Source organism: Acartia tonsa, chromosome 1 (genome assembly GCF_053477335.1).
Source record: "Acartia tonsa isolate MP-2025a chromosome 1, ASM5347733v1, whole genome shotgun sequence".
In the NCBI taxonomy this organism is placed as follows: Eukaryota; Metazoa; Arthropoda; class Copepoda; order Calanoida; family Acartiidae; genus Acartia; species Acartia tonsa.
Window position 1 is genome coordinate 16,902,113 of NC_137260.1, and position 26,686 is coordinate 16,928,798.

General features: G+C 30.9%; 1 protein-coding gene across 1 annotated transcript; it reads right to left on the bottom strand.

Moving 5' to 3' along the window:
• Nucleotides 1-14,064: 14,064 nt before the first annotated feature.
• On the bottom strand, nt 14,065-18,806 carry LOC145326646 (uncharacterized). Its single transcript, XM_080170017.1, has 4 exons — nt 18,646-18,806; nt 17,729-17,814; nt 17,064-17,137; nt 14,065-15,291 (listed from the first exon to the last, which is right to left on the bottom strand). The coding sequence occupies exons 1-4, from the start codon at nt 18,804-18,806 to the stop codon at nt 14,374-14,376; spliced, it is 1,239 nt and encodes a 412-aa protein (XP_080026143.1). The 3' UTR covers nt 14,065-14,373.
• Between the last annotated feature and the right edge of the window lie 7,880 nt (nt 18,807-26,686).

Below are 26,686 nucleotides of genomic sequence, written 5' to 3' on the forward strand. Positions count from 1 at the left end.
TTTCTTGGAATAAGGTAGATTTTCTTAGAATAAGGTAGAATTTCTTAGAATAAGGAAGATTTTCTTAGAATAAGGAAAAATTTGTTAGAATAATGAAGAATTTCTTAGAATAAGGAAGAATTTCTTAGAATAAGGAAGAATTTGTTAGAATTAGGTAGATTTTCTTAGAATAAGGAAGAATTTCTTAGAATAAGGTAGATTTTTTTAGAATAAGGAAGAATTTGGGAGAATTAGGAAGATTTTCTTAGAATAAGGAAGAATTTCTTAGAATAACATAGAATTTCCAAGAATAAGGAAGAATCAGGGGAGTCAGGTAGATTTTCTTAGATTTAGGAAGAATTTCTTAGAATAAGGTAGGTTATCTGAGAATAAGTGACAATGTGTAAGGAAAAGGTAGACATTGTTATGAAAAGGTAGAATTTGGAGGAACTAGGTTAATTTTCTTAGGATTAGGAAGATTAAGTGAGATTTAGGGAGGTGATTTTTATCCTCTTTTTCAGATATGTGAGAATAAGGAGAGTGATTTTGGTCCATATTTCACTTATCTGAGAAAAAGGAAGATGATTTCTGTCCTTTTTGGAATGAAATTTCTGTCCTTATAAGGAATGACTCCATTTCCTTCATATGATCCAAAAATTCAAACTTCAATAACTTTTTTGTCTTTAGAGATTTTTTTGTCAAATAAAAAGGAGTTTTTTTTCTTTTTACTATAACCTACGTTATTAAAGAAGATTCTTTTACTGCAAATGCATCACAATCAAGAAATGTGAAAAAAATGACAAATTGCAGTTTCTTAAAAATGCTTTTGTGAGGAGCTAAAAAGCATTTCACCTTTAAAACTCATTAAGGTACTTTTCTTATACCTTTTTCTAAATTAATAATGAAATTCTACGATTTTTTTATACATAATTGAAGAGATAGTTTAATTTTTCTTGCACAACATTTTTCACATATAGCATTTTTGGAAACTATGTATCTATCATAGAGGCCGTATTTATAGAGATAATGAAAAACACCTGTTATAAATTTGATGTACTTTTTTACAGAGAATAAGGATATATAATCGTTTTTTCTGTATTCCTTCTGGTTGTGTCAAAAAAAAGCCCTCCCCCCTAATGCCTCTGGTTATAATATTATTATATTACATTATCATTATTCAGTCTCTTGCTTAAATAATGGTTATAATGATTCAATAATATTCTGAATTATGCATAAATATAATATCAAAGTTTTAATTCTATTATTTTCAATGATAGACCGTAGTATGAAGTGCAACAAAATTGGAAATTACAAGGAACTTACTCAACCAGAAATCCTTGTTTTCCCTTTGTTCTAGATTGATATTTCAATTATTTTTTATTGTGCTTTAACAATGTAGCATAAATCTTAACAATGTCTATTGACTTATTTCAAACAGTAAATTAGATTAAAATAGAGATAATATCCTCTAAATAGATCTGTTAAATCATTATTGTATTGATCTAACAAGGATTTGTTTTTAATGCTAAATAGTCCCTAATTTCTTTTACTGGTTTTTAAAAAGACAAATGTTCATGAGCAGAAACAGGTGACTTTTGGCAAAAACAAGTCTTATGCAATTTCACATAACAATCTTGTTTACAGAAATAAATTCTTATATAAGCAGACTTTGCAAGGAAAGAAGATAAATATCATAGGACTCTTTTTTGTTGGCTATGGTTAACAGTCTATTAAGGCCAACAAAACAAGAATTAATCCTATATTTTTTATATTCCTATATCAAAAAGATGGATTATTTTAAAATATAGAAAGTGTATTTAGTTGCATTTATAATACTTTTTGTTTAGAATCCTACTATAAATTCTAATAAATCTTTGAAAGAAAAAAGCTTGTTGTAAATCTTTACAACAGCTTTTTATTGTTATCATAAAACCTTTTCATTTTCAAGATTGATGTTATAACATTGCAAGTAAATTTTCTAATTTCTGTGTCTTAATATTTCAAAGTCCAGAAAATAAAAAAAAACAAGAATTTTTAGCAAAATTCATTCCCAAAAATTAAAAAATTATAAAATCATAAAATGTGTTTAAGCATAAGATATAAAAATCGTTATAGACTTTTAATACCCCTTCAATAGATTTTTTTTACAAAATAATTAACTAAATTTGAGAACACACCTCAGTGTTTTAAAAGTAAAAAGGGTTTTACAAGAAAGTAAAGGATAAAGTTAGAAAATCTTTTACTGATTTTAGAAAAACTTTTTATGAAAATAATATTCTAGTAGTAATTATACTGTACAAGTAATATTACTTAAAGACTTCTTTGTAACAATTATTTCAGGCCAATATTTTTTAGAAATTTTCCAGACAATTCCCAAAGTTCTCCCCTCTTGTTTACCCAAGAGCAGTAAGGAAATAGTAAAAAGTTTGTAAAACTTTGGACAAGCCTTAAAATTATGACTTTGGCATTTGTTAGAAAACAATGCACCTTACAGTTAGGGAGTTGAATAACAAAATTAAAAGAAATTGTAAAACAAACGTTGGTAATTTCTTGGCAAAATATATATTTAAACAATAAGAACCATTTCATCTGTTGGTAACAAAATAATTATTTACTTTTTTGTACATCAGAAAATTAAAGGAAGAAAAGTGTTGGAATGATTATGTTACAAATCTTTTTGAAAATAAAAAAATCCGCAATAATGCTAAATTATGTGCCCATGATTTTCAGTGTTAACCTTCCTCACCCCATCTATACATATCATTAGGTTGAACAAAGTTTTTAAAGTCAATATATTAATATTTATCATTTAGCATAATAATTTTCAATGCAAGTCCCCAACTTTGGACTAGTAATCTCAATCAATTATATTTATGTAATCATACAGTTGCAGTATTTAAACAAACTTGTCCCTTGTTTTAGAACTTTAAATTTTTATTTAAATATAATGCAGTTAAAATTATCAAGTAGTACTTTTAAAATCATTTAAAAGTGAATGTTAATTTTAGTACATGGAAAACTAAAGTAAAATCTTATTGGGTATGAAATTTTCATTTAGAATTAAGCCTCAAACCACTTTTTCTTATTTGTATTATATAATGTAGTAAGAATTCTTGTCTGAAGCGAAGGTTCTCGGAAATTGCTGATCCGAGTGGATAGTACTTATCAGGGAAAATTTATAAAAGTCTTGGAGAAGTTTTAGGTTATTTTGATAATCCTCACCTCGCAATTAAGTAAGGTTTTTTGCTGCTTAAGATTTTTATATCTACTCTAACAATTGAGTTCTCCCTTTAGGAAGCTTTGTATAGATTACGGAAAAGTTTAAGGCTATTTTTAAGGCCATTCGTCAACCCTTCAAATACGTGGCCTTAGTTTCTTGTCGCGCAGTCCCTAGACTTAGAATTATAATTGTATATTGGTTTCCTTGTGATTCTATTTAAAAGTTCAGAAATTTGATCTCTTAATTGTTTAACTTCTAACTCAACAGCCTTTCTTCTGTGTGCTTCATGCTCCACTCTCATTTGTAATAACCTTCAGTCAAGAATATTTATTTATTGTAATAATTTTCATTTACTTACACCTTGGTTAGTTGGATTTTGTTGCCTTATAAGGAACTAGTTTAGAGATAAAATAAAGTATCACCCAGCATTATTATACCTTGGGTATTAATTAACATGATGTCAGACATACCATCCTTACTCATAGACGTCAAAGGAGAAGGAGAGGGGGTTAATAATGTTCCACTCCCCCCCCCCTCCAAATAAAATTAGAAATCTTATTAGATTTCTACCCAACATTATACCTCCCCACTATATAACAAATTTACAGAAAGTTGTTTAGAGTAAAACCTTTCAAAATGTGAGTTTAATTTACCCCCCCCCCCAAAAAAAAAAAAAAAAATGCAAGAAAACCTGCCATATGTAAACAAGATTTAGGAAATAAAATTATTTCCGTGGCTGGTCTTTTCTCCCCAAACTTTTGGTGATGCGGTTTTGGACAGTCGGAGATATTGTCATATTGTTGTAATAAAAAATCAAATAACAAAAATAGCAAAACACTTAAACATATAAAATACCTTTACTTTTATAATAAATGTTCTTTCCTTATGCGTTGATTTAGCGGGAAAATTTGTGTGTGTAAATTTCTGGCGTGCATTTTATATGTAGTTTTCTGGGAGGGACCATCTTTAATTATCAGAGGTTCCATTTTGGCCAACAGCATCTCCATTCTTTTTCTCTGTTTGTTTTGGAGGTCGTCTTTTATTGATTTAACTTCTTTGCCTATTAATTTACCCCGTTCTCGTTCTATATTGCATAACCTTTATTGTGAAAGAATTGTTAAGTTTACATTTGAAAAAATGACAAACTTTAACTTATGTAGATAGCAGATCAAATACGACCTTCTAATATGTAAATTTCTAATTAGTTAATGAGTTTCAAAACATGTTGGTTAGTTTTAAATATACTTCATTTCAACATCATTTGTATTACAATAGTCCTTTTTTTCTACGATTTCTGCTATTATTGTTACACGTCTGACATTGCAGCATTAATGTTATGACAGGCCTAGGCATTAATTTATGCTAAGCACGGTAGGGTTTAGTTTACTTTTTTTAATAAATCTGTTTTTGCAGAAAGAAATATGTGTAATATCAAACGCTTTGGAATAGTCGAACTAACATTAATTAAACAATTCTTTTATTCCTATTCATTCGATTATGATAGTTCTGTACTTTTCTGTTGTACCCTTCCTCGCGGTTTTTGGCATTTCTCATTCTTGTTTCAAAGAAAATTTTAATTTAAAAAATCAGGATTCGAAGATTTTGTACTGGTACAGACATATTTTAAGCTATTTATCGGAGGTAGAATGTCTGTCTTTTTATGATAGGATAAATGGGCTAAAAATCACTCAAAAAAATTAGATTTTCTTTGCCTTATTTTCAGGTCTTTTTCGCGTTGTCTCTCCTTGTTTTTATCTAACTTGATTTTCTGTAATTTTCTGCAAAGGTTGTCATACATCCGCTGTTTCTTGGCAGCTTTCCTCTGTTACCATTTAGAATTTTCATCTTTAATATATATCATATTCCTTTATACCATACAACAATGACCTCGGCTTCTTTTGTTCTTGCTCAATTGCATTTTTTTGGTATTAGCATTGAATTCATTATTTTGGTTGTATTCCTCATTTATGCGTATTAAATGCCATTAAAGTTACTTGGAATCTAGTGCAGTTCATGGTAAAATGTTTCTGGTAACGATATTCTCCAAAAATCGATGAACTTAGAAGTCTGTTAGTTGCAAAACGTACATGCCATGTCAGGACACGTGTAACACCGTGTTTAGCGGCATGATAAGTCCTATAAATAATCTGGAAAAACCAAGATCCAATGATGCACAGGGAAAGCTTCAATGAAGAAAAAATCGTGTAAAATAGCTCTATAAGAATATATTTGGTCGTTATCATCAGCTTTTAAAGCTCATAGATTTTTTAAAGATAATCAGGAATATTTTACCATGAACTGCACCAGTTCCATTATTTCTAGTAGTTGACTTTTCCTTTGTAAATGTTGACAAAATTAAAGAAATAGATAGCCTTTAGGTGTGATATGGAGTCTCAATAAGAATTGATGAAAAAAAACAAAGAAAGTTATGAAAAAATATCGGTACTTTCCCCAAAGTACCTAGCGAGCAAAGAGCACTCTAAAAATTTTGACACTAATAAACAAGAACAAGAAGAGGTAGTTTTTTTTATGAGTGACTAATAAATGTGGTGAACTAACCTTGCTGAACCACCACTTACCCAATGACTTAACCTTGTCTGACCTAAACTAAAACTAAAACATACGAAAAAACATCCCGCTTCCTTTTTCAATTTATTTTAAATTAAGGGGGGCGGGGTTTTGTGCCCGACTTGGTACTTTAGGGAAAATCGACAAAAATTGATTGAAAAAATTGTGATTTAAATAGTAAGCCTAACAGTATGTCTTTAAAATTCTTTGACATTTTCTTAAATCTTAAATTAGCTTGTTATAACGAATTTTCATGATTTTTATCAACAAACAGTTTTTGAATGTAAATAAGTTCAAGGCAAAACAAATAATCATATTTAGAGCTGCCATTTTTATTTCAACATTAATAAACTTTGCAATAACAAATTGCATTTTTGTTTGGGATTTTTTTACAACTGTAAAATTATTTACATTATTTTTGTTCAACTTTGGTTAAAGTTAAACCTACTTCAGAATTTTTCTCCTCAGAAAATTTAATTGGTTTTTTTGCTTTTTGACAATTAAATATTAACACGAGAGAATCATCCCCAAAATAGAATCTTCTAAAGGTTATAACGTTTTGTAACAAATAATAAAATATCTCTAAAATGCCTGTATAGCAATCTGTTTACACTTTTTAGCTACCTCGTGGCCCCAGGACAGTTTTAGGCTATTTAAGTACCAAAGCCTTTAACGGCTAAATATAAAGCAGGTTGATGTTCGTCTAATCAAATGTTTAACAAGGATGACAACATCCATAAAAGGGAAGCTTTGAAACGGTAGGACAAACGAACATTGACACTTGTAGAGTGCCATAACTGAATAATCAGAATATAAATGTTTAAAATAAAAAAAAAATTAGGCAAATTTTTAGGACTTGAGTATAGAGATGCTTTGCTTATAACATTGTACTTTGTTGTCCTAGAAATCAGTAATTCAAAAATCAGATCAATCGAATGATTCTATCATATAAAAATTTGTTGTTAAAAAGGTTAAAAACCAACATGTTTAAAATGGACGTACGGACATTCTGGTAACGATTATAGAAATGCTACGCTTTCTAAATTGTACCTAACTACTACAGGAATCCCCATGCAAAGTTTGAAATCGATAGGACAACTTTAACATGCCTAAATTAACGAAATTAGCTAACCGTAACGGACTAACTGACGGACTGACCGACCCAGCTTATTATAGAAAAGCTTAGTTTTTAAAAATCTTAAATTTTAGACAGACATGCTAACACTTAGTTTTCTATTAATATTTTTTTTATTATTTGATATATATTTCTGATGAAAATTGCCAGTTTCTGCGCCTGTTCTTTCTGCTGTAAAATCTGGGATTCAGATTGGATTATTTTTTTTATTACTAACAAAAAATGGTGCTTAGATTATTGGGTTTTAAGAGGGTGAATAAATGAAATCAATAATTATATTGTGCTTTCCTTCAAAATGCCTAGCGAACAATGAAATCCCTACACTTATTTTTAAAATAGATTAAAAATACGGGTAAGAGTAGTTTTTTCCCAATGCCTAAACCCGTTAAGGTGGCCTTAATCCTGCGGGACCCATACCATAGAGTACCCATTATAACCTAACCTAACCTGAACCTAAGTAAATAACAAACAAAAATGAAACTAGACCCCCCCTTCTTTATTTCTAATTTATATAAAATAGGGGAGGGGGAGGATTGTGCTCGACTAGGCACTTTAAATGAAACCGCCTATTTTATTGTTAAAGTTAAATTTTGTGCTGCCAAAAAATTCACATTTTGAATCAGATAGGATTTTAGTTATATATAGCACAATTTACACCCCTTGATAATTTCTTTGAACGCATTAGTTCGTTTATTTTGTACTCTATATACTGAAAACTTAAAATACAATTTTTTTAGTAAAATTGTAACTTTAATAACTATATAAACCAGGGATGTATAGGGATAAGAAAATGACTAATAAATTGATGTACCTCCCCTATGATGATATACAATATTACAACTTGCGGATTCGCCTCTAGCCTTGAGGGGCTTTGCCCGAAGAGGTAATTAAAAAAAGAAAGAAAAAATGTAGATGCAACAACTTATTGCGAACATTAAAAAAAATTAAGAAAATGGAGGTGCACCCACTTTTTTCGAACATATTTTTAAAAAAATTTTGAAGGAGATTTTTTTGTGTCCAACTCCAAGAAAATAGCCTAAAACCACAACAGGACCAGTAGGTATTCCCTGAAGAGTAGAAACCGATCGGTTCAGTGGTTACCGAGATTTTAAGGGAGAAACGGATGGACGGACAGACATCGTTCTACTTTGTATTATAGATAACAATTGATAACAATTGGACATTCAACTTAATGAACCAACCAATCAAATTTATTTAAATAAAAGTACTCAAAGTTTTTAAGCAAACGAATAAGAAAATTAGTAATAAACAGTCCAATGTCCCATGATAATAAGAGGAAAAAATGCGCAAAGTACAGAATAGAAAGTACAGCTAAAAAAAACAACAACATGCCGTATCAATTTACTTATGCTTATTCATAATAAACAGATAAGTTTTCTTTAAAATATTTTCAAAAATAGTAAAGTAGTTAAATTTTTTAAAACTAATCATCGGCGTACGAGAGGGTAGTATATAGGACTGTCGACACCCCCATAATAAAAAAGTAGGAAAAAAGTCCAATATTATTATGGAATCTGATTGATCCTTGTTTAATTGCCTTTTGTACAAGAAATTACTCACATGACTTTTTATATAACTTTTTTACATAGCATTTTGCTTAGCACTTTCACACAAAGTTGCTTGTCGAGCAAAGAACCTAATCCTTTTATTTTTAAAATAAAATAAGGGATAGGGGGGTGGGAGGGAAGGTGTAGTTTTTCGTCTGTTTATTACTACAATAGGCTAGGTTAGGTTAGGTACTGGGAAGTCCCGTAGGTTTAGGGGAGGGGGGGAGTTATTAGTGCACAACAGACACATTGTGCTAAAGAACCTTTTGCCCCTTTAACACTGAAATGGAATCTACCTCAGACATTTTTTGTAATCCAAGATTATTGAATATTTATTTGTATCCCTGGTTATTTTTACCAATATCGAGAATATGAAATTCTAAATATAGATATTACATAACAGGACAGTACAATATGCAGTGCAATATCTTTTATACGGAACTTCAGGTATTGTTTTCAGGTTTACAGAAAACAGTCATTTATTTTTAAATTAGATTTTTTTTAGATTTTTTAAAAAGTGAAAAAATAGAGGGAGACATGAGCTATATTTAATTTTTGCCCTGTCCCGATTTTGTATTGGGTCTTTAAAATCAGGTAATACCGTCGGAAATATAAACACAGCCAGGTACCTTCAAAATAACAGAAAGCAATTTCTTAGCAGACTAAAGAGGTATCCACCACTTGGGCTAGGTAGTTGTTCTGTTTATAAATCTATACTTACACATTTATTATTTGAATATATATGGGTTCTGATTATAAATCCAAACTTAAAAAAAAATAATCTTAATTCTAAAAGTATACTCCAGAAAATAAATATAATATTAATTTAATACAAACATTACATAATAAATTAAAAGCTGAGTTAAAAAAAAATGGCAAATAGTTTTTTTTTCTTGTTAAATACAAAATACTTTATATCCATGAAAATCTTTAACTACATTTTTATTGTAAAATATTGAGTGCTTTTCAAATAGGGACAGTTAATCTTAAAATTTAAAAGTAGATCAGAATTAAAATCTAAATTCCATCGAAAGAAAAAGAATAACCGTTTTAAATAAACTTTTCTGTAAATGAATTATAGTCAAATCCATTTTTGTTCTTCATTTTAAGATTACTACAAATATTTCTTTGACTGTTATTTCTCTTTCAAACATCATTTTTAGTTCCTTTGCTATTCAACTTTTTATTTTCACAATGAATGTCCCTGTTCAAAGTGGTAGAAGAGGGGGAGGGAGGGTCCTATTGCATAAAAATCCGAATCCCTGGTCACGCAACTGCTCTGCTCTCAGTTGACTAACCTCTTCTTGCGCCTTCTTCTGCTTCTCGATTGTGGACTGGAGCGAGGTGTGCACAATCTTGTTGAACGGGTTGGACGGGTCGATGAACATGTCCAACGCGAACTCGCCCTGCACATCCTGCGTGTCGGCCTCACCGTCCGTGTGACCCGGCGAATCGTCGTCCAGGTTGGCCTGGCCCGACCCGAAGCCACTGTCGTCCGACTGGGTGTTGTACTGCGGACTGGGGTCATTGTTGTCGAGGGCGAATAGGTCGTTCAACAGCGAGGGGCCCGGCGGCGTCTCTTTTGCCGGCGTTTTTTTCTTAGCCTTCTTTTTCTTACCAGCCGGCGATGTTTTGGCTTTTGATGCCTTTACAAATAGTATACTTATTTAAGATAAGAAGTTTAAATTACAAATATTAAATGATTCATAGAAAAATCGGGTGTAGTCTCTTTCGTGGCAACGCACTTTAAGGGGCGATTCTTCGTATTTTCACAGTAGCTTTTCTCCTATTTCTAGCCCCTGCGGGGGGCTCTAACACTGCAGGGCCAATTGCCTGACCTAACCTAACCTAAAATAACCTATAAAAAGCCATTTTAAAAATACGATGAATCGCGCCTTAAGGGGCGTTGCCACGAAAGGGACTAATCCCGAAAAATCAAATATATATTCGCTTAGATAGAATGTAATCCTGACCCCCTCAATAGAAAAAATGTTACGAACAAATTCTTAAAGATTACCTTGAACATTACTTATCCTAACCTAAATTTTTTTGTATCTAACATTTAAAAACAGAAAACTTATTTTTAAAGTCAAAACATTGTTTTAAGGTGCTGTAGGTTATTTATTATAATCTGGGTACCCAAAATAAATATACCCTGCCTTAAAATCCGCCAAATCAAAGGATAAATCCAAAAGTTCAAAGCCAGAATCACTATTATCAGACCTAGGGCTCTGTTTCTTTTTACTCATTTTTATTATAATATATTATAACTATTTTTTGATAAAAATTGTCACTTTGTTTGTGTATGTAACTATTTTTCTGTGTCTATAATTTGTTGGTTAAATAACAACTAAGGAAAAAAAGCATGGATTGAAGTAAAGGGGGGGGGGGGGGGAGTATATCAGGGATAATGGGATATATGAATAATCCCCAATAAATATTTTTATCATTGACCTATCCTTAATGAACTAATTGGGATAAAATGTATTTTTATATTTAGATATACCTTTAAATGAAAATATGCTTTTACACAATAATAAAAACACATCTATAATACAAAGTAGAATGATGTATGTCTGTCCGTCCTTCTGTCTGTCTGTCCGTCCGTCCGTCCCTTAAGATCTCGGTGACCACTAAACTGATCGGATTCTACTCTTCAGGGAATGTACCTACTGGTCCTTTGGTGGGTTTAGACTATTTTCTTGAGGGGTCGGACACCCCAACCCCCCCCAAAAATGAACCCCCTCCAATCTTTTAAAAAAAATAAATTTTACGAATTTTGCGAAATCGCTATTTATTCGCAATTTTTTCGGCTGGGTAGGTAATAGAAGATGTAATTATTTCGATACTAACATCATTATTTTAGGCACGTACCTAATGTTTTTTTTATTTACCTCTTGGGGCAATTTTACCATAAAGAAAAGGCAAATTTTTGTTTACATGGCCAACTTCTCTTAGAAGGGTTGAGTTACCCTTTCCCAATATAGTTAGGACCTAAAAGAAGCTTCACTGTAAAGGTGATAAGCATCGATCCAGCAGTTAGCATGTTCTTAAGCTACAGACAGATATTCAAAAAAACATTCTGTTATTTGTAAAGAAGATGATTACCTAAATTAGCCAGTTTACTTGAGACTTTACCCCTGATCTACTAGAGAGCGGTAAAGAGTTAAGACAGTAGAGAAGGGGGAAAATAAAAACCTCGACTGAAAAGTTGCTATAAGTTTTACTCTATCTATGAGTTTGGGATACAACTATCAACTATTATAGCCCCACAGACAAGGAATGGTCTTATGAAAATCAATTTAAACAAGGATGACATCAATCCTTAAAGCAAAGTTGAATAAATCAGACCGAATGACATACAAACATGACCAGCTCATTTATTATTTAGCATTATTTAGGAGTCTAAACGAAAATTCCGTATAAATCAATAGACGGTCCTTATATTGGACTGGACACATTATAAAATTTGATTATAGAGATGCAATGTTAACACTAACATCGTCATAGTAATTATGTATATTCGTTGTTTAACGTGATTTCAATATATCAGTTTAGTAGTAATCAAAATCTTAAGCTACAGACAACAAAACAGTACTATTTTTTTTATATAATCTATATCCCTCTTCCTGTGATTAGAGGTCATAAAGCCCTGACATTGAGATTATGTATTTCCGTACTGTTTTAAGTAAATAATTATATAATATCTACAGGGTGTCCTAAAAATTTAGATTTAAAAATATAAGAAAGCCCGGCCCTGACAATGAATTTTTGTACTTAAAATATGAAACTCTTACATTGAGATTATTTATATCCTAAACATTTAAAGTTTACAATTATTGCATGTATAATATCAACAGGGTGCCCAATCAATCATAAATGTACCCAAAGTTTTAGGCTAGAGCTTGAGATCTTCCTGATATGTTCATATATTTTCAGCAGTGGCGTGCACTGCACAGCTATTCACTAGATAGGATTGAATAATGGGAGGGTATGCTTTTCCAATAGAAAATTTCAAAGAGGGTTGACAACTCCCTTCACTGATTTTAAGCAACCATTTATGTTTCGTCTTCAGGTACAAATACATGTACATGGGGTATTAAAATTAAGGTATAAAACAAGGAGGATAACATCCATAAAAGCGAAGCACTGAGACGGTAGGACAAACGGACATTAACACTTGTATAGTGTCTGAACTGAATAATCAGAATATAAAAGTATAAGAGTCGAAGCAAAAGTGTAAGTAAATTTTTTGCAAAACTGCTTGATACAGGATAATGTTTATGGACATACTTACATTTTTAGGACTTGATTATAGAGTTGCTACGCTTTCTAAATCGTACCTAACTACTACAGGAATCACCATGCAAAGTTTGAAATCGATAGGACAATTCTAACATGCTTAAATTAACGAATAAAAGCTATCTATCTCGGACGGACGGACGTACGGACGGACCCTAATTATAGAAAAGCTTCGCTTTTAAAAATACAAGACAGTTTAAAATTTTATCAAACATTTTCATTAAAAAAGCCCACGATAAATTATTATATTTATAAATATATTTGTCAAAAGTCAAAACTTTTACATTTATTTTACAACAATTATGTATTTTATACAATTATAAAATATAAACTAAGCAATTCAAACTGGAATCAAGAACTATTAAACGCTTTTTATATAAGATAATTAAATTTTACCTTATTGCCTCTCAAAAAAAACTTTATTCAAACTTTTCTTAGAAGAAAAAAATATGATAATTTGGTATTTTTAAAAGCGAAGCTTTTCTATAATAAGGGTCGGTCCGTACTTTGCACGGTGATTCCTTTGGTAGTTAGGTACGATTTAGAAAGCGTGGCAACTCTATAATCATTACAAGAATGTCCGTACGTCCATTTTAAACATGTTTATTTTTTTTTACTTTTTTAACAACAAATTTTTATGTGATCTAATCATCCGATTGATCTGATTTTTGATATGTTGATTTCTAGGACAACAAAGTATAATGTTATAAGCGAATCAACTCTATAATCAGGTCCTAAAAATGTAAGTATGTCCATAAACATTATCCTGTATCAAGCAGTTTTTCAACAAATTTACTTACAATTTTGCTTTGACTCTAATAAATTTATATTCTTATTATTCAGTTCTGACACTTTATAAGTGTTAATGGCCGCGCGTTTGTCCTACCGTTTCAGTGCTTCGCTCTTATGGATGTTGTCATCCTTGCTTTTATTCAAATTGGGTAACGTCTTTATTAAACTAGAAGCCAGATATAAGAATATTTTAAAATTTTAATATTGTTTGAAAACTTTGTTTAAATATACATTTTGTTTATTATTCTTATTCACTTTTTATCTTATTTTATTTACAAAACACTTTTTTCATTTAATTTTCTTCTTGAATTGAATTTTTTTATTCTAAGCTATTTTGCCGAACCTAGTAATAGTGTCTAACTTTTTATTTTTGTGACGTAACAAAAATCGAAGGATGAGAGAGAGGGAAGGTGGGAAAGGAAACCCCTAAAAAAAGATGGATTTTTGTTATGTCACAAAGATAAAAAGTTAGACACTATTAATAAGTTCTATTTTGCTGGGCTTATTCGTTAATCTGTCTGTCAGTTATAAAATTTTAAGAATAGTTTTTAAATTTTTACAGTATGGGATTTGACTGGAATATTGTAAATTTAAGTGAATTACTTTCTTTCAAAAAAAGATATTAGTTGTGTAAATGTATTCTACGTTTCATTAAAATAAGAATCTAGTTTCTTGGATTCTTTTTCTTACGATTCTTTTTTTAATGCCGTAGTTTTGTGTATCATATATTTACAAAACCAAGATTTATAAAAGAAAAGGGATGAACAGCCACTCAAGTAAACAGTACTCCACCCAAATTCCATCCTGTATTATATCAATGTTTCAAATTCTTGTGGCTTGACGAACTCCTTGTGACAAGGATCAATATTCAGCTCTTTTAATCGTTCAACTTCACTACGAGATATTGGGGGGAAGTATTCGGGAAGATCATTTTCAACTGGCTCAACATAAATTTTATATTTCTTGCACAGATCTTTAAATCTCTTCTTATGCTCTTCTAACTCCATTAGCGCAATTTTGCTGGCAGGCAACCCCTTGGTCATAGTGGCAATCTTGGCGTGTTGATCATACACTCGATGTCGTAATTGTTTCACCTCAAATTCGATAGCTCGTCGTCTTATAGCTTCAGATTCAACTCGTAAATGAATAATTCTTATTCTTTGTGTTAATCCAAATATTTCAAAGTGAAGCCGACGGGCGTGGAGTTTATATGTCGTCTTCTGTGAGGGTCCTCCTTTAATAATCAGTGGTTCCATTTTTGATAATAATATTTCCATTCTTTCTTTTTGTATCTCTCCTAACTCCATCCTCATATTTTTTATGCTGTTGACAATAGCGCGGCCCCGCTGGGCTTCCCGTTCATAAGTTTCTAGAATATTATCATGATATCGAGCCACCCTTATCTTATAATTATTTTCACGAATTTTCGCATTTTTCATGCGAATATTTAGAGCCCGATTTTTGCTGTTCATAACTTCTGTTTGGCTCTTTAATTTGTCTAACTTTTTCTCAAGGGCCTCTTTCATTTTGATACGCTTTTGCCGTTGACGCTCGAGTTTGCGTTTTTGTTTGAGTTCACGGATTTCTTCAGCCCGTTGTTCCGCGCGTTTTTTCTTCAACTCCTCCTCCTCTTTGGAGATCTTTTTCTGTTTGGATTTCAGGGTTGGGTGCGGGTCCTTAAACATGGGGTTCAGTGGGTCAATAAACAGGTCCATGGCAAATTCTCCCTGTAAAAATATATATTAATAGATTTATTACACTAGATGGACAATTAGACACAATAATTTGTCTAAAAAGGTAAGAAGGGGAACTATAAATAGGCTCAAGTCTAAAAATAAAATATCCTAAAAGTAGCCCGTTACATATGAGAAGCTTTCCTTAAAAAATGAGAACTCAATCAGTTCAGTAGTTAGAAAATAGGTTGAGTAGTTATTGAAATCATAAAAATATAATAGGATAGTGTAGTCGAATTGTTCATTTAAGGGATTGTTTATCTTAAATTTCTACATTTATTTAATTTTAAAATCACCCATTTAAATAGCTTAGAATTATTTACAATTTCTAGAGACAAATTAAATATCAAAGTCTAATTAATTAAAGTTTTTTGCTTTTTATAGTGTAGGAACGAATGTTTTGAATTAGTATATAATCCTTATATAAAAGTAACAGGATTCCCCCCTAGAAAAAAATAACCCCCCTAGAATTCTTTTTACTTTTTCTTATTAAAATCTTTAAATTGAAGGTTAACCCCACTAGACGATGCTGTGAGTATTGGTGCAAAAAATATGACGTAACAAAAAAAATTAGCCAATGCGAGGCCGTTATTGACCAATGGCGGCAATGGTAGTGGACTCTCATTGGCTAATTTTTTTTGTTACGTCATATTTTTTGCACCAATACTCACAGCATCCCACTAGACCTGTTACTCAAGATACACTTTTTCGAATTTTATTCTTCTGCTGACCTAAAAAGTTACTTTAGGGGCCTATAAATAAATTTACAAAATTTCATCTCTCTATCTCCACTGGCTAACGGTAGCACGGCGGTTTTAACAATTTCTCAGCAATGTGCAGGTTTTCACCTCTTCTGCGTATTTCAACTTAAACATAAGATGCAATAATTTTTACCAAAATTAATGAAATTTTTTTTTAACAAAACACAGTACACTTTTATTTACATATTGAACTAGTTTTGTATTTGTGATCATTTAGATGGGTTATCAATTCCACATGAAATGTAACTTTAAATTGTCTAAAGACATGAGTTTTTCACATTGTTCTAAAGTATAAAATGTTGAATCCTACTCAGTCTTCAAAAAACGATCTCTCAATTTATGTTTTGCTATATGGACATTTATTAATGTGTAAATTTAATAATAAGTTGATGTGATTGAACGTCATATATATTGTTGTCATTCTAATAGCAGAAAGTTTCCATTGTTGTCTTTCTAATAGCAGAAATTTATGTTTGGTTGAATTAATTTAGCCAATAATGAACTGGGGGACGCGTTTGTTATTAATTAATTGGTTAATGCTAAAAGCAAGTTACAGGCTATTGGATATTGGCCTACAGCCAATGAGGAACTGGGGGAAATGAGTTGATTTTATAGGCAAAAAAGAAAAGTTGCCCCATCACTTTTAAAAGGAGGCTGAGACCTAATTTTCGGTCAGGTTTCCCATCCCTTATCCCTGCACAGCATACTTTTGACACAACAATCGCATTTTATAATTAAGAAAATATGCAGAACACCTAAATTAATCTCCAAGCCATTCTAGTATGCATTTGAAATTTTTGTATGAAATAACAGGATCTCAAAAATTGTCTGTTTTAGAGGCCTGGCGCTAGGTAGCCAGTATAGATAGGGAGATAGAATTTTGTCATTGTATTTCTAGGCCCCTAAAGTAACTTTTTAGGTCAGCAGAAGAATTAAATTCGAAAAAGTGTATTTTGAGTAACATGTCTAACCCCCACTCTGGACTTGTATGCGCGCTAGGTTTACCTGAAGAGCTGTTTCAACATCTTGGTCAGCTTCATCTTCACTTGTAACTATGTCGTCATCAAAATCATCATCTCCTAAAAAAGAATATTTACTTGTTTCGAAATAATTTTTTTTTATTTATATTGAAAAAAAATAAAATAAATAAAAAACCAAATAACTTTTTAATTAAGGAAATCTACTCATGGGTCTCAGGATGATTTAAGGCACGTGTTTATTTGAATTTTGTATTGGTATGGTTTTAAGCTATTGTTCTCCTCTCCTACCTCTTTAGATATAACCCTAGATGATAGTGGCGAAGCAGTGCGATAGGGACCTTATGTTTAATCATTAATATAATAAAAAAATATAAAGAAACAAATCTAATGAAAATTTATAAATTTTTTTTCTTTCACTCTGTTAATGTGTTAAAATAAAATCTAAATAAATCAACATTAAAATGCAAATTATCCCTTTACTTACTAGCAAGTTTTTTATGAGTAAAAAATTTGACAGATAATCAGCAATTATTATTTATAAAATATGTTCCTCTAACTAGATCGAAGACTAATTTAATAAAAATCAAAGGATAGACATTTGATAATTGTTATACTAGCCAGTTACCTGAAAAAAACTTTGTTTATTTCAAAAATCTATGATTATTATAAAATTTAAGTATATGTATTTACCTAAGTCAATAACATCATCAAATTCTTCTGGAATTTCTAGTTCTTCCTCCATCAATTCTTCTGGATGTTTCACTGACTGATATCCACTGATAGACACACACATTAATTGATTGGTTAATTTTATTTACACTAGTTGCTTCGCTCCTAGCCTTCTCTCTGAAAAGGATCAGTGGTTAGCAAGATCCTTCACTACAGGCAAAAATACCGGGTATAGACCCTTTCGTGACATCGCACCTTAAGGGGCGATTCTTCGTATTTTTCACAGTAGGTTTTCTACTATTTCTAGCCCCTGCGGTGGGCTCTAACCCTTGCGGGGCCAATTACCTAACCCTGTGGGGCAACTACCAAACCCAATATAACCTATCCTAAAATAACCTATGAAAAGCCATTTTAAAAATACGATAAATCGCCCCTTAAGGTGCGATGTCACGGAAGGGACTATTCCCAAAATACCTTACTGCTTTATATCATAGGATAAGTAAGTTTAGGTTGCTAAACTTAAATGTGTTTTTTTTGTAAATTCTACACAAAATCAGTGTCCCAATTGGATAGCAAGAATGAATATATATTGAGTAGCATAAAATTATTTTTAATTTGAATTAGATTTAAATTTTCTATAATTAGAAAACTATTTTCTCAATAAAAGAATGAGTGTCATAAATTCAAAAAAATATTTATTGCTTCACTTAAAATTCAAACCATTAGTCAAATCTACTTTCATTGGATCAATTATTTGTTTTTTAAATAAAAGCATTTTCAAATTTGTTTTAGACAAAAAACACTTATAAACTTAATCCAGAACACCTTAAAATTTGGCTCTGATTTTCAAACTTTTTTCTTTTAATAGCATGATTTTATTAAATGTTAGAAAGTGATTTTGAGTAAATTTTATTTAATATTATCTTATCAATTTATGCCTGGAGGACCCGGAATCATAATCTGAATCTGATCTTGTCGACTTGGAATCCGCCGACATATTTTTCATCTTGGCATCAATATCTAACATCCCAAACGGCGTCAGAATGGCCAAGTTATCAACCTTCTTGGCCACCTTGGATTTTAAACGACCACCAGCCATTTTTGTGTTTTGTTATTCTATTCTTGTAACAAAATGTGTAACAATTGTAAATATTTGGATTGCAGTTGTAAATGTTTTTATGGTTTGTGTGTAACTGAATGCACAAATAATATGCAAGAAAGATGGGTGGGTAAAAGGAAAGAAACAGCAGGGTTGCCAAACCTCACAGCAGCTCCGTTGTTTCTGCATATCTGCAAAAATGGGGCTCATTTTCTTAATCAATTAATACCATCGTCTAGGGGTTTCTTCATTCGAAGGGATATGAAAGGGCAGAAAAAAGCCTAAGACAATACCCAGACTTTTTATAAAATGGAGTAGCCTAAAACCATTCCTGGACCTATAAGAAGCTTCAGTGTGAAGAATTTCAGCGGTTTGCGAGATCTTTGGCTTTATTCTTATGTATTAGTATATATATATTTACTAGTTACCTCGCCCATAGTCTATAGGAGAGGTTAAAAATAACATAAACCAAGACATGTATGAAACTTTCTTTAAAATTGGTAAAATTAGGACCAGCAATTTCTGTCAAACCATAATAAACCTAAAGAATAAACCAACTTGTCACTAATAAACACTTGTAAAAAACAATATGAAATAGAATTTTAAAAAACTGACTAAATTTATAAATGTTTTTTCTTTAAAGCTATTTTTCAACTTTTTTGAAGAAACACCATGTAACTCATCTACGAATAGCCAACAATAATTTGCAACAATAAGTAATAGTGTAGGAGTACATACATCCCAAATTAATTTTTTTATGGCAAATTAATAATATATTATTGTCTATGGGAGTGTGAAAAAACAAAAAATAGATTAAAAGCTCTTGTAGGGTATTAAATTTAAAGGTTTTTTTCCTTATAATAAAGTAGAAGGATCTCTGTCTGTGTATGTGTCTGTCATTACCAAAGGATCTTGTTAACAGCTGAGCCTATAGGGTTCTCTTTTACAGTGTAGCTTCTCATAGGTAACTTAAAAAAAGAGAAATGGGTCGAATTTCTCCCCCCTCTCACTTAAGGGCCACTAGAGGCCTCTAGGCGTAGCCGCTAGTACATATAAAAGAGCATAAATTAACAAAAATTTCTCTTTTAAATTTGTCTAATAACTAGGATGACAACATCCACAAAAGCAAATTTCAACAACAGATTCAAATAAAATTACAATACTAATTATGTAGCTGATATCCTATAGAGTTGATACTATTCTATTTAAAACTTGATTTACACTTTCTGTTTTTGATGATTAATAAAATTACATCAATTTAGAAATGAGGCAGGTATAAAGTTTCATAAATTTCAGACAAGTGTTTCATTAATGCACAGTACCTAACCGGATCTTGCGTTTTGACACTTTGTTATACATACATCTATAAACAAGCTTTGATTATAGATGTAAACTGTTCTGGATGAACACTCGAGTATAGCGGGACCGCTATGTTTATTCAAACGGACTTTTTGTCGGATGCATAGAATAAGGGATGGCCCCGTTTGTTTGGGGGGAGGTTGGCAATACAAGGGTGTAATATTAGTCATTTCTATTTTATTGGTTTCATAAACGAAGCAAAGCTTTTCTTAACTTAATTGCCTTGTTTATTTATTTATTTACATACAGTTTGAATAAAACAAAGTATTTGATGTATATTGGTGAACACAATTTACAAAAAAAATTCTGACAAACGATTTAAACGTTTATTCAAGAAAATTGCTATAGACGTAGAGGGATGTATTTTTTATTTGCAGATTAGCAGCTCCTATTATATAGTAAAAATAGTGTAAAAATGCGTGGAACAGCAATGTATTGAGTAACATTTAAAGGACAAATATAAATTACAAATCACAAATTCTAGTAAAATCTATTTCTATAAGAAATGTGCGGAGAAAATGCAATTTTTCTGGGTAGAATTTTATATTCTTTACAAAATTAAACTTGACATAATTCTTTATTTTATAAGTTGTATTCATTATTTAGAATTTTTGTAGCGAAGCTATTTTTAAAGTTATCAATGTCCGGAGTTGTGTCGAGAGCATATTTCTGCATTAAATATTTACTTTTATTAATTATATTTTGCAAATCATTCATATCTAGTTTAGACTTTCAATTAAAATTACACTGACACTTTACAAGTGCTAATGTTTGTTTGTCCTACCGTTTGATTTTAGAGCTACGCTTTAATGGTTGTTGTGACCTTTGTTTTCTGTTTGTTCTACATATTTTTCATAATCATTTGATATAATGGTCGGTAATAAGCTATTCCGTTTAATTTTTTCAAGTTTTTAACTTAGATATTCAATTCAAGATTGATAAAAGTTAAAAATTATATTATTTGGGACACCATGTATATAATTACATAGAATGTAAATTTAATTTACAATTAGATACATAAAAAATACAAATCTACTTTTTATTTAATCTAATTTGAAAAGGGACATATATTTGTAAATATAATATTCAAGGTTTTAAACATAACAAAGTTTAAATTTTTTTTTTGGAAATCTGCGAAAAGCGATATTTATATATTAAAAGGTCAATTTTCATTGGAGTAAAAAGGAGGCAATAAATAGTCTAAAACCATCCCAAGGATGTGATGCAAAACTTAAATAGTCTAAAAGCACAAAGAACATAATTAAAGTTATATAAATCTTAAGCTTAAAACAAAAATTCTTATTATTTTACATAATAGGATATTGTATTTCTTATCTATGAGCAAAATATTCATGTTTTAGAATTCTGTCCATTTGTTGGCTTAAACTAGATTAGATTAAACAATAGTTCTAGTATGTTAATTAAACTAGGTTGACTTTAAATATTAAAACCATAGTAAAATTTACCCTTATTGTTATTGTTAAATTAATATTTCAAAATAAATATCCCGAACGAATTTAACTTGTATGACGCATAACTTAAAATTTCTGTTATCCCAGTCATTTTGATGGGTGAAAACTGATTAAATATTACTATTGTTCTTGTTTATAAATTTACAAATTATGTTGCAAAACTAATATATCTGAAAATTTGATTGCCAAAACTAGCTAAAATCAAACTTGTAAGACTAATATTTATATTTCAGTATAAATATCCCTGTTAATTTGATGGGTGAAAACTGGTTAAATTTTGCAATTGTACTTGTAATTGTCCCGGGTGCAAAATGTTATCCAAACTCAATTAATCCAATTGACGTTCAAACAAAACCAAAAATGTTAGTAAATCATAATTTGGTTATAAAATCTATTTTTAAGGGTGGAGTGGAAATCATTTTTTTTCTTTTTCTTGGGGCGATTTCACTTGGCTGGTGGATGTGCCCTTTTTAAAACAAGTAAAAATCTTTTTTGGATTAATTAAAAGCTTTTCTGTATCGGAGAGTCATAATATTTCAGAGACAAACAGAGTAAAATCCTGTTACTTTTAATATAAGGAATCAAGGATGCCTAAAATTAAACCAACCTAATCCTTTTTCATTTTTAATAAAAACACAATAATATCATTTTTGTTGCTTAATGATAAAGTCAAATGACCAATTATATTGAGCCAAGGCATAGATTGATTGAGGAATACCAGCAACAAAAAAGAGAAGCTATGGGACAGAGGGAAATGAATTATGAATTGCAAAATTATGCGAATATTTTTCATTTTACTGCAATCTAGGATTACGGTGTTTTAAAAATGTAATATCTAATTTTAGTGGCAAAACTACAATCTAAGTCTAAATAATTTTGAATCCCTTTTTTGAACTAATTTTGTAAATATACTTTTATCCTTAGCGCATACTTTTATTTTTTTTTAAAGGCCACAAACGTTTATTCATCTGATTTAAAAAGAGCAAATTGATATGACAAATTCAATGACATTTGTTGATATGACCGAATTGCCACTAATATACATAAAAAAAAACAATTTACCTCAAAAAAAGTAAAGCTATTTGAATTTATGAGCAAAATACACGTTCAACCATTGTGAGAGTTAGATAAAAAAAAGGGAAAAAAGATAGAAAGGAAGATGACAATCCTAGTATTAGACAGAAAGAATACTTACAGAAAAGCTATAAAAAATCCTCCAAAAATAGAACTGAAAATTTAACCCATCAAACAGAGGTTGATTAGTCATATAATACTGTGCAATGCATGGCATGGCATTCATGTAATCATCTTATGTAAAAATAAAACTATTCAAGTGTCCCCTCTCGCCAGGGAGAGGTATAGATATTGTATTAACCTCAGATGGGCGAGGCTGCTGAACATCACGCTTTAACGTTCGGTGCAACAACCTAGGATAATTAAGGTGAGTCAAAAGTCCTAACTGTGCATGGTAATGAGGCATTCTTCTAACTATTAATGTCGCTCACCTGACATAACAGCAGTAGGAACCATTCTTATAGGCGCCTAAAATTTTTTCCATTTTACCCCCCCCATTTAAAATTTACCCCTACCCTGGGGGTGCCGTAGGCACCCCCAATCATTTAGGAGGGGGTATTTACCCCCCCAAACAATTTTGGGGGGGTAAATACCCCCCCCAAAATAAAAAATCTCTAATAAAAAAATTTTTGGCGCGCTTCGCGCGCATTTTTGCTACTATATATTTAATAAAATTTAAATTACCCCCCCCAAAAATTTTACCCCGGGGGTAAATTTTGGGGGGGGTAAACTAAATTTACCCCTGCCAACAGATTTCAGGGGGGGTAATTACCCCCCCAAGCAAATTTTACCCCCGGGGTAAAAATTTTGGGGGGGGTAAAAAAAATTTGCGGCGCGCTTCGCGCCTCATTTAACCCCCCCCCCCCAAAACGAATTAACCCCCCCCAAAATAAAAAGCTTGGACGCCCCTGACCATTCTAACGTCTTTTTAACGTTAGAAGCCGTAATTCAGTCGTGGGTTATAGACATTGTATATATTTCTTTCATGAAATTGTTGACTTTTGCCAGCAAAGCCGTTTATGAAAATCAAAGGCCGAGGTACAAATGATTTTGTATGTCTGTTTATTATTCTAACATCTCAAACATAAAGAATGCTATGACCTTTTCATAAAAGTTCAGCAGTAGATTGTAGGCAGTTTTTCTTCCCCCTCCCCCCATAGCATCACAGTTAATGTATACCGAGTGTATGTCATAAGTAAACAAACCTTTTTAATTAATTATTTCTTAAATATTTTCTTTATTTATGTTATAAAAGTAGCTTTTCTAAAAAAAGGATGACAACATCCATAAGTAGTGAAGCACAAAAAAAATCATGGATACGAGTACGGGCAAGTATATTGAAAGAGACGGACGCATAGCTGGACTGACGTACATTTGGAATTAGAGAGTAGCTTCGATACTAAAAATAGGTTTTTATTGTGTATAATAATGTTTATTTTTCACTTATTTTGCACTATACATAAATTTCTTATTTTTAATGAATGATAAATAGTTTTAATGATCTCTAACCTTAAGCAAACGTCCCTGAGTGCAATTTTTCTATGACAGTTAGTCACCAATATGCAATATTATCATAGCAATACTTGATAATAAAACCAGGTTTTACAACGTAGTAGTACATTCCAATTCTTCTTCAAAACAGTTCAAATGATTGACACACTGAAACAAACTCTCAAATAATTTATAGATTGTCTGTATTTTATAATAACTATAAATATTATTTTTTTGTGTTTAACCCCCCAAAAACGATTGTATCCCAAACTTGGGAATCTACCAAACGTTTTGGGAAAGTAATATTTCGATTGCACGATCTTTGTCAGGAAGTTGCATTATGAGTTGAGTCTATTTGCGGGCCATGGTATTCCCCCATACACTTATTTTTAATGTCACGCGCCATTTTTGATTGCGGCCGATGAGTACCTTTTTTTTAACTTCTCTAGTATGACCTATTTCATATTTGCTTATTAATCAATATTTCTTTTAATCTATTCAATAATCCAACTTAATTATTTTTTAGCTCATTTGTAGAAACATTTTAAAATTACTTTTTTGCATAAAAAATGTAATAATCAGGTCTTTAAAAGTGTGACAGTGTCAATATAAAAATTATGCATATAATCATTTCTGAATTGTCATTGCAACCATCATTTTGTAGTTCAAAACTTTGTCTTACACTATTTTAAATATGTCATTTTGTGTTACTGGTGCATTTTAAAATGAATCGATTTAAACTAAATTTTAGTTTAATTGATTGTTAAAAACATGGGTGATATTTCCCACTGCTTTATTAATTACTAGCGGTTACGTAAGTTAGTTGACCCCCCCCCCCCAATTAAATTTTTTCCATATATCTTTGGCTATATCATTGTTGATAAAAATAGTTATAAATCTTCATGGACCTATAAGATGCTACATTGTATCGGTGTGGTGGTTTACAAGATCCCTTGGTACACACAGACAGATAGGCATTCTGTTATTTAATGATACTATATTAATTAACTGTATTTATATGTAGTTTGAACTAAACAAAGCATTCGATAATGAAATCTTTGTTGAATATGAGGTATAGTCTTCAACATGTATCAAATCCATGTTTATTTTGATATTTTGCTAATCTTATGTAAACATGTTGATTGTTGGGTAATTTTTCATCAATTATTAACATTATTGGATAGTTTTATTGTATTATTATAATAAATGTGGATATCTAGTGGCTTAAAAACATAATAAGCCTGTACAATTTTTAAGCATCTTGCATTTCTAATTAAAGTAAAGAATGTATATCTAGCTATGAGTTAACCTGTGTGTTTTTAATGATTACACAAACCGCTGGACCGATATGGTTTTCCTTTAGTAACTATTTTAAGCTCAGAAAGATTTAAAAAAAAATCAATCTCCACTCTTCTAAAAGATACCTCGATAAAGGATTCTAGGGGCATAGCCTAATATCATAAATATAAAACAACAAAAAAGACTAAATAGATTGAATTTATTTATATAGATTACATTATTTACTGTATGCATAAGACTAGTTTGTTAGGTGGTTGATTTAAAAAATATGGAATATTTTAGAATTTAATATATGGTTTATTCTTGATGCCACCTCTCTATTTTTTTAGATATTTTTTTCTGTGTGTTGGTGAAAAATATGCATTTAGCCCAATCATTAGACCTCGTTAGTGCTGTTTTTACATAGGTTAAAGCCCATAACACTTTTGTGCCGTAAATTGTAAAATGAATCATGTAATATCTTAAAGAATCAGCTTTCATAGGAACATAAAATAAAACTTTGGGTAAAAGTTGTAAGTATATGACTAATTAGATGCAAAACTTAATGTAATTTTTTCAAGGTTTTAATAATGGCAAGGAGTAACATTACTCTTAAGAAAACTGTATGTATTACTATTTAGTTTTAAAACTCGAGTTCATTATATCATTGTCGTAATAATATCAAGCCATAACATTATTCTATATACGAATAGGTAAAAAGTGGATAAGATTTTGACCAATAATATTTATTTTATTTAATCCAAGGGCCCGGCAGCCTTAAGCTAAGCCTAAGCTTTGTGAATAGTGAATAAGTAACACAGCCACAGCCACTGTCAGCTTTAGTAACCTCTCTATATTTAAAGAACGAGGGGGATGGCGGAAAATTGAAAATTCCGTAAATTGCTGTGATCTTTGTGAAGCTTCTCCCCAATCGGTTTAGTGGTTACAAAACAAACCATTACTTCTATATAACTATTTTTAATTCATGATTGATTTGTCCCCTTTTACATAATACATAACCTACATAATTAACCTTGCCAGTTTCTTAGACAATGCAAATTTTAATTTCGATTATTTGCAAGTAAGCTTCCTCTATGTACAGTACATGTGCAATGCAAAAATATGCAGAAAAACAAACTTTTGCATATTTACTACTAGGCAAAAATTTATATTACTTTTAAAATGAAAAAGTACAAGCCATTAAAT